This window comes from Triticum aestivum, chromosome 7A (genome assembly GCF_018294505.1).
Source record: "Triticum aestivum cultivar Chinese Spring chromosome 7A, IWGSC CS RefSeq v2.1, whole genome shotgun sequence".
NCBI classification, from domain to species: Eukaryota; Viridiplantae; Streptophyta; class Magnoliopsida; order Poales; family Poaceae; genus Triticum; species Triticum aestivum.
In genome coordinates, this window is record NC_057812.1 from 644,738,957 (window position 1) to 644,748,423 (window position 9,467).

At 49.8% G+C, this 9,467-nt stretch overlaps 1 protein-coding gene across 2 annotated transcripts; it reads right to left on the minus strand.

Moving 5' to 3' along the window:
• Nucleotides 1-5,748: 5,748 nt before the first annotated feature.
• Nucleotides 5,749-7,498, minus strand: LOC123154154 (ras-related protein RHN1-like). 2 transcript variants are annotated; one of them, XM_044572943.1, is made up of 6 exons: nt 7,353-7,498; nt 6,927-7,184; nt 6,725-6,773; nt 6,550-6,623; nt 6,336-6,429; nt 5,749-6,219 (listed from the first exon to the last, which is right to left on the minus strand). In XM_044572943.1, the coding sequence occupies exons 1-6, from the start codon at nt 7,392-7,394 to the stop codon at nt 6,119-6,121; spliced, it is 618 nt and encodes a 205-aa protein (XP_044428878.1). In that variant the 5' UTR covers nt 7,395-7,498; the 3' UTR covers nt 5,749-6,118. The 2 variants fall into 2 exon arrangements, with proteins under 2 accessions (XP_044428878.1, XP_044428877.1); XM_044572942.1 differs by having other exon boundaries at nt 6,725-6,805; nt 7,349-7,498.
• Nucleotides 7,499-9,467: the final 1,969 nt, after the last annotated feature.

The window sequence follows — 9,467 nt, forward strand, 5'->3', positions numbered from 1 at the left end:
TTTTGGGAGGAATGTATGTGCACTGCTGGCACTTGCACGCCCCCGCAACACACTCGCCATATCCGCCGACCCACACACGGTCGATGCATGCCTGATTGCAGCTATTGTTATCACATGGCTTTGGCGACGGGATAATGCTTGTCGTACAAGGGATTCCTCCAACGCCCGCTGACGCCCTCGTTATCACATCTGCAAAATCTCACCATGAGGAAAAGGGAAGATCAGAACTTGGCCATTCTTTGTTTGGACAAAATTTTGAAGCAACGCAGTACATCAACAAATGGGTACCTGATGCTAGGGCAAGGAAGGCGATCGCCAAGAGCAACATATGGCTAGTCCTCATCTTAGATACTTGTTGTATTGATGGAATGACTTGTCGATCGTTGCTTTGCTCTGTGAGTTCTGAAGGAAAACATCACGGAGATGCCATTTTATACTGGATTTATGGTATTATTAAAGTACAAGATTTGGTTATGATTAAATGTCATGATTATTAGTCTCCAAATATTGTTGCCCTGTAATAATTACCATCCAATATTACTACTCTGTGTATATCTTCTTTTTTTTGGTTGTAATATTCGTTTCGTTTTTTGTTCTGACAGTACAGTATAGATATGTCACGGTTCAGGGTGTTCACTGATTTCGACTAAGCCGTGGCAAACCTTGTATTATAGTTCCAGTCACCATTTATTTTCAGCTCTTGTGGAGAGAGATAAAAATTATGGGAAAGAAGATCGATATGACATGCGGACCCATGTAGTCAGCGAGAGTAGAGAGTGATCCCGGCCGAGATCATTATTTTCCTAGCATGACAAATTAGTCAAGACCGGCTTAGGGTTGAGATAGACCAGGATCAAAGACTGCAGAGTGTCGATTTCAGGGCATTGAAGGTTCGGGTTTGAGTCTGACGAGGGTTTAAAACAGACTTTACTCGATAAAAAATTACAAAGGGTGTACAAAGGAAATGAAAAAGAAAACCTATGAAACAGGCATCGTCACAAAAATAAGACGATTGGACGCTTTCCTAGCCACTTGTATGTAGATAATGTTCTAACGTGCCGCTATTTACGACGAGTGGATCATCCCTATACTTAACTCACCCCTGTGCTATAAAAGAGAGTAGGTGGAAACATTAATGTATCTTTTCGCTCATTCCTTTCCTTGCTAGACTACATTCCTTGGGACAGGCGAATGTTGCTCTGATGCATAAGTGTGACTCACTGGCACGGTAGTGCTAAAAAAGGACTCCCTGACATAGTTGCAATTTCATGAAATGTTTAATTGCAATTTTTTGTTCAGATTTGCTAATTCTGTAGACGAGTTAGTGATGTCTCATCTAAATTGTCGTCTACAGGATCTAGGGTGTTGACATTCGTGCAAAACAAATTGCCGCCCGTCGCTATGCCACCCACGTCACTGTTTGTCGGGCCCTTTTCTCGTTTTGGGTCGCATCGACGTATGTCCGTGTGTCTACATCAGCCTCTATTTGTGTTATGTGGCCGTCATCGTCATCCCTCTCTCACTGAAGCAGGGCCTAACTTATTATTGTACACAATCATGATCTCGTCATGCTAAGGCCTCACAGCACCACCACCAAAATAATAACGGTCGCCAATGAAGAGAAGTATAGATCGAAAAGATCGAACATGTAGACAAGCAAACAAAGTCTGGATCCAAACAGATCCACCGAAGAGCAGTCCCGCCCGAATTTTGCGAGATCAGCCGAAGACACAATTCCACACACCGTCCGACTGTGCTAGACGCATCACCAGAACAGGGGATGGGCGGAGAGAACCTTATTCCATCTTCAGATAGTCATCATCGCCTCGTCTTCCTGAGTAGGACACAAACCATAAACCAACATACAAAAACACCTAAAAACCAGCTCTGCTACACTTACAGGGATTACTGGGTAATGACGTTATGTGATGATGTGGCAGCCTTTAACCCGAGATAAATGGGGCGCGGGCTCACCCTAAAATTCAAGGGGGGGGGGGGGGGGTGACTAGTGGACAAGGAAGATTTTATATGATACGTAAAATAATTTCGTAGGTCTAGCATTTTTGCCTAAAAACAGAGGAAGGTCCCTTTCGTTGGCAATGGTTAGAGTCCACCGCGCTTCTCAATTAGACGGGAGAAGATATTGTTTTCCTAAAAACTAATATATCCACTCTATTTGAAATGGAGAAAGTATCGTAGAATCTGCAGTTTAGCCCCTACCGGAATAATGTACCCACAAATAGTACACCACCAATTCTTTCTTCCCATGGAAGAAAGAGGACCTTTGGCTAGGGTTTCTCGTTCCTCCCTCCGGTTCTGCCATCGGTCTACCTCGTCTCCTGTGGTCTTAGGTCCATGAAGGCGTGGTGGATCCTGGCCCTTGCCGGCGGGAGGGCTCCGTTTTTATGCTCTTTTGAGTTTTCTTAGGGTTTGTTACCTGTTTAGAGAGGCGAGGCGATGGTGGCTCTCTTGAGATGGAATAAGATTCTCCCCGCCTAGTCCCCTTCCCGGTGGTGTTTCTAGCATTATATTATCGAAGGGCGTGTGAAGATTTTCTTCGGTGGATCTCGCGGGATTCGGTCGGTGTTTGTCTTCGGTGGACCCACGTGGATCATGTCTTTGTTCGCCTGCGTTTGTGGGTCTACATGTTGGATCCTTCCAATCTACTGTTCTTTTCATCGGCGACGGTTGCTGTTCTGGTGTGTTGGTCCTATGAAGCCTTAGCATGACGATTTTTTGATTGTCTACTACAACAATGTTTGCCCGACTCCAATGAGGAAGGGGCGAAGAAGGTGGCGCGCCTTCGGCTCACTTCAGTGCTAGTAGTCGTCGCTAGGTGATCTACAGACGTAGATGCATTTTTTTATTTTTGGTGTTTTTTGTACTACCTTGACCGTTGATGAATAGATTGGAAGTTATCCATGCCAAAAAAAAAAGTTATCCTCACAAAAAAAGAAAAAAAAAGTACACCACCATAAACCAAATTTCACATGGACATCACTAGTTCACAACATATGTACAGCAAAGTAGTATTACCGCAGTTCTCAAAAAAAAAGTAGTAGTACCGCAGAGTGGCAGATGTACAAGACGCAGCATCCTCATCCTCATTCTTTTTTACGGGACGCAGCATCCTCACGTTAGCCGCTGGACGAAACGTGTTCCATATAAAGGCGTTTTGCACAGGAAGACAATGCACAGCACGTTTCCTACACTAGTAGACATCAATATAAATTGTCCCGTTTCAAACACTGGCTAGTACACGGTTGGAAGAGCGTCTCCTTTGGTTTGAAGGAATTTCATAGAAATTCTTTTTTAACACAATTTCATAGGAATTCTATAGTACATGTATCTTATAGGAACGTTTTCTTTAGAGTCTTTTGATTCATAGAAATACATTTCTATCTTTACATAGGATTGATTTTTATCCTTCACATTTAAAAAAAAATAACATAACCTAGACTCAATGAAAAATTTCATATATAAAACCAAATGATATTTTTTTTTCTACACGCATAGAATTTAGGATACATGTCATCTCCAGTAGCGAAGCCACGCTTAGGCTGGGTAGTCATTTGACTACACAACATTTTGCAAAACCTATATACATCAAGTAGAAATCATGCCAAAAAAATCTTATAAATGCATGCATCTGACTACACAACATTCAATTGACCACACATGATTCGATTCCTGGCACCGCCACTGGTCATCTCTATGATATTCTTATCCAATCTTATGAACCAAAGGAAGCCTTATTGAAAGATTAACGTATAGTTTTCAGAATAATTAGGCAAATCTGATCGATCTAGTCGAGGCCCTAACCGCCGCCACACGATCGACGGGCGTCAACGATGTCCGTCTGATCGCAGATCGATCGGGTCGGAATCCTCCCCGAATACGAATGATATGGGAATCGGCGAGTCCCCCGGTCAATATAAGCAGGAAGGCACAAATTAACCGTGGCCAAGCCTCCTCGTTCACGATCAATACCCTGTTTTAGCCCTGCGGATCGATCGATCGATCGATAGAGCATGGCCATGGATCAGCAGCGGTCGAGGCAGCAGTACTGGTCCTTGTGGGTCGAGGGCGACAAGGAGCAGACGGTGGCGCCGGGGCCCAACGAGCGCCTCTGCGTCACCGGCGCCTTCCTCGTCGGCGGGCAGGGCGTAGCGGACGTCTGCGCCGTCATCAACAGTTCGTGTGGGGCGGACTGCGTCCCGCTCGCGTCGCTGTCGGCAGCGAACCCGTGCGTGGAGACATCGGTGGTGGTGTACCAGGGGGAGGAGTGCTCCTTGTTCGTGATGCCGCAGGGCGGCCCGGCCGCCGTCCGGTTTGACGGATACCTTGTCGCTCTGCCGCCGCCGGCGGAGAAGGTGGGAGAGGCGGCGACTCCCGTGGACAACGTAGGGGACTGGTACGTGCGGCTCGAGAGCGGTGACAAAGAGAGGTTTACCCCGAGGGCCGACGCGCCCATCTGCGTCACCGCCGTCTTCCTCCCGGACCCGGCTGACGCCGACAGAGGCGCTGTGGACGCCTACGTCGTGATGGGCACCGGGCAGCCCCTCCTACTCGCGTCGCTGTCGGAGAAGACGCCCCGCGTGGAGCTCCGGCCCCCGGTGGTGCTGGACCAGAAGTTCTCCTTTTCCGCGACCGGCCCCTGCAGGCCCCCGGGCATTGTCCAGTTCGAGGGTCACGTTCTTGCTCCGCCGGCTCCGCTGGAGGAGGAAGAGAACCACGACGAAAAGGCGGGGAGTTCCGATCTCGACCATGACAGCAGGGACGACGGCGAGGTCGAAGGGCCAGCGGCAGTCAGCGGGAGCGACGAGGAGGAGAAGGAAGAAGAGACGTCGACCTCCGAGGATGACGAGGTGGAGGAAGAAGAGGCGTCGAGTTCAGAGGATCACGAAGGGTATCAGGAGGAGGAGGAGGATGAGGAGGAGAGCGACGGCGATGTCGGCGGACACGCGGCTACGGAGAGCAGCGCCGGCGGCGGCAACACGCTGCTGCACCGCAGGGGCAGGAATTTCGTCCCCAAGGCCCTGGGGCGGCCCCTTGGGGTGCTGGCGCCGCGGTTCGCCTTCGACAGGGAGCTCGTTCGACAGGTTGCGGTTGGCGTGCTCATCGGATTCTGTGTGTTCGTGTATCTGGTTGCCTTCTTCAAAGTGATGATCTCGATTCATCTCTCCACCTGAGTTATACTCCTTGATTTGAAGATATTACCGTGACAAATGTTTGTGATGACCTAGCATAAATTCGAGTTCGTCCACCATCCGGCGTACTAGTAGCTTTGGTTCTCGGTGTGGCATGTCAGGTGTTCGACAAAATGTCACCAGACAGGGTGAACAAATAGGATGGGCATGGGATGAAACCGGGGTCAATTGGGTCGGGAGCGAAACTTGTCTGGTTTGAGAAGTTAAGGTGCAAATTGTGTTTTCTTTCACTAAAACAAATATGCACTCTATTTGAAATAATTTTAGCTATTTGTAAGTCACCTGAACATAATATTTGAGTAAGTCGATTTCGCGTGAAGGAAGCAACTGCCGGAGGGAAGGAAGGAGCAGCCGCCGGAGATGCCCTCTGGGTCTATATTAGAGCAGCAGGCGACCTCGGTGTCTCTAGAGTGGTAGGTGTTCAAGTTAAAGGGATGGCCGGGGGCAGCGTCGGCATGGCGGTGGACGGCGGTGGAGGGGAGGGTGGGGCGGCGACATGCAAAACAAGCGGTCAGGTTCCTTCTTCAACCTCCTGCGCCCCACATTCGTTTTCTTCTTCAACCGCCCCACATACATCTGCCGAACCGCTAGCCATCACCACGGCCGACGGCTTAAACGAATCGACTGGCCCATACTGAATTTTCACTCGCCTTATCCCTAGCCAGTCTCATTTGAAATAGAGAAAGCATTGTGCACAAAAAGGTGCAGTTTAGCCCCTGCCAGGACCACCAAAACGTGCACCACCTTAAACCAGATGTCATACCATTACCAGTTCACAACACACGCCCAACAAGTACAGTCGAGTCCTTATACGTACAGAGAGAGCGGCATATGCACGATGCAGAATCCTACTCACACCACACCTTCCCCTACCGCCGCCGGCGCGCGACACGCAGCGGCATCGTCGATCACCCGGAGCAGCAGAACCACCGCCCCCCGACGCCGCGCTGGCCGTCGTGCAGGACCATCCCGGCCGGATGGTTCGGCCGCACCTTCACCAGTCTCTCGGCTGCGGACAAACACACGTATGAGTACTCCAAGCGGAGCAAGCAGGCCGTCGACGGTCACAGCAAGAGATGAAGCCGATCACAGCAAGAGACGCAGGTAGAGTTTATCGGTTCTTGCCTAGCTCGTAGAAGAGCTCGCCGACGTTCTGCGCCGTCTTGGCCGACGTCTCCAGGAAGAAGAGGCCGTTCCGCTCCGCGTACTCCAGCGCCTCCTGCCCGCATTCATTCAGAGAAAACACGGAGACCGTGATGTGTTTGACTGACAGATGAAGCACCGGGGTTCTGATTTTTTTTTTTTGTCTGCAAATATGTCGTAAGTATGTACTATATACCTGTGTGCCAACCTTCCTCTTTTTTTCCAGATCGACCTTGTTGCCCACTAACGCCATCACCAGATGTGGGTTCCCTGTTTGGATCAATGTGCAGAAAAACCTAAGCACTGACACGCATTTTGAGTAGTTCCAGCGACGAGATGGAAGCACAGAGACGTGTTCAGTTATACCATACCTTGTCTCTGAAGCTCGTCCACCCACCTCTTTGCCCGGATGTACGAATCCTGACACCCACGCAGCGAAAAAATCGAACATTCTGCAATTAGTTTCAGTTTCCATCATCAGACAAGACGCGATCGACTCATTCAGCACGGATTCAGAGAAGGTCGCTACTAAACGAGGTTTCCGAGGGGAAGAGAAATTTCTCTCAGTCTCACCATGCTGGTGATGTCGTAGACGACGACGGCGGCGGCGGCCCCGCGGTAGTACATGGGGGCGAGGCTGTGGTAGCGCTCCTGGCCGGCGGTGTCCCAGATGTCGAACCTGACGGTGGCGTCCTCGCCGCCGCCGCTGACGGGCAGCGCCTGCGAGAAGAAGGCCGCGCCGATGGTGGACTCCTGGCACTCGTAGTAGAGCCCCTTGGCGAACCGGACGACGATGCTCGTCTTCCCGGCGCCCAGGTCCCCCAGCAGCACCTGCACACGCACGCGCCCACGCACGCCGCAAATCGGATCACTCTCGCCATGAAAAGCAGCATGCTAGATCGATCGTTAATTACAAGCAGAAGCCATGGTAGAGATACAAGGTGGTCGGTGGTGATCGGAGAGAGGAACGAAAACTGCATGCCTGGGCGACGTACCCACCAGCTTGGCCTGGATGACGCTGCTCGGAGTCGGAGTCATCATCGATCTCGCCGGCCGGGGTCGAGGTGGCGGCGATGACGGTTCGGGTTATTCACGTGTTGACGGTGGTGAGCGGGAAGAAGCATGTGGTTTTGCACGCAAGTTGCCGTGCGTGCTCACGGCGAAGACCGGTGGTTGTGCGGGCTTGTTGTATAGCTCTCGCCTCCGGCAAAGCGAGCTGCTGGTAGGTTCAGGTTCAAGACTGTTCGGTAGAGGTCTCTGCTGCGTGCGTTCCTACTACGGGCCGGGCAAGTCTGTGTGCTGTGTGCCGGGCTAGACAAGTGCATGGGCCTTCAGTAACATTGGGCTTTCGCACTCCCTTCATTTCCGGCAATCACACCGCACTGCCCACGGTTACCAAAACCACCATGATAAGCCCTTTGGTGAAGAAGAGTTTCATCACTCATAAGAAGAAAAAATTGTTTTGGATAGTCTAGATTATTAGCCCCCAAGTGATCCGTTATCTCTTCGTTGATCAGAGCCCATACACACCGTCCCGTCGTGCAATTCAATAATGTCTACAACTCTAGTTCAAGTTACGGCTTCGAGGCCACAGTGGCGGCAATGGCTAGGGCCGTCTGATGATTATCATCAAGATAAGTGTAGATGGCATTGTAGCATGCACTGTCGCTAGCCGGTGTACTGACCGTGGTATGTCGAGATGTGGCAGGCAAATTCTTTGGGCTTGATTTCTCCTGTAAACAAAGTGATGGCGGCTATTAGAAAAACGTTGGAGCAATGGCTCCTCCCGAGGGTGGATCCTATTCCCCAAGTAATATGGGGAATACAAGGCAAACGCGACCCTCCTGGGCCCATTTTTAATTTCGTGAACTTCTTTCAAATATGTGATCATTTTTCGAAATTTGAGAACATTTTCCAATTCGTGAACATTTTGGAAACCTGGGACATTATTCAAATTTGTGAACATTTTTGAATTACAAGAATAAAACCAAATTCAAGAATTTTTTTGAAACCTATTCGAGATTTAAACCTAGTTTGAAAAAATTTCAAGATCTGACCCTTTTGCTACCGCCAGGGACCATGGCGGTAGGGTATAATAGCCTACCGCCAAGGTCTCTGGAGGTAGGGTTGCATGCCCTACGCCAAAAACCTCCTAAGTATTGAACACAGTGCGTGCTCGTGCCTACCGCCAAGCACCTTGGCGGTAGGGTTGTGCAGGCTACCGCCAGCCCGGTTGGCGGTAGCGATGTTTCCTACCGCCAAAGTCCCTGACGGTAGGCTGCTAGACCCTGCCGCCATGGACTCTGGCGGTAGCAAAAGGGTTAGATCTCAAAAAAAAATTCAAACCAAGGTCAAATCTCAACTAGGTTTCAGAAAAAGGTCAAAACACGTAAATTTGCCACGGGCCGTGGCAAGTCTGTGTACTGTGTGCCGGGCCGGACAATTGCATGGGCCCTCAATGACATTGGGCTTTGGCACTCCCCTCATTTCCGGCAATGACACGCACATGGCCCATGGTTACCAGGGCAACTAGTTAACGAGCGCTTCTTCGGGAGCCTCACAACGATCAGCGTCATTTGGCGCGCTCTCAGCCATTCGTCACGTGTCACGTTTTAGGCGCTCTCTCCAATTTTTTTTAATTTTTCCGCGAGCGTTTTCGGCTTCTTGAATGGATTTTTTCGGTTTTTTCCGACGTTTTGATTTTTCACCGGTCTTTCTTAGCTTTTCGATAAAAAAATTCACGGAAAAACGTGTTTTTTCCTTTTGCGAGAGTTATGGTTTTGCTTTCACGAGAGTCACGGCCGTCCCTCTTGGAAACGAAAAAAATGTGTTTTTTTGTTTTTCTTTTTCTTTCGCGAGTGTCACGGTTTAGCTTCCACGAGAGGCACGGTTGTGCTTTAGCGAGAGTCACGGCCATGCATCTCGGAAACGGAAAAAAGTCGTTTTTAGTTTTTTTTTTCCTTTCGCGAGAGTACGGTTTTGGTTGTGCTTTCGCGAGAGTCACGGTCGTACCTCTCGGATACGGAAAAAACGTGTTTTCTGTGTTTTTTTCTTTCGCGAGAGTCACGGTTTTGCTTCCACGAGAGTCACTGCCATGCCTCTCAGAAACGAAAA

Excerpts from the sequence above, each read along its gene's own strand:
- LOC123154154 (XM_044572942.1), bottom strand. The coding sequence starts at position 7,394 with ATGATGACTCCGACTCCGAGCAGCGTCATCCAGGCCAAGCTGGTGG. Across the intron at positions 6,806-6,926 it reads TCTACGACATCACCAGCATG|AATGTTCGATTTTTTCGCTG; the intron begins GTGAGACTGAGA and ends AACTAATTGCAG. Across the intron at positions 6,430-6,549 it reads AGAGGAAGGTTGGCACACAG|GAGGCGCTGGAGTACGCGGA; the intron begins GTATATAGTACA and ends GAATGCGGGCAG.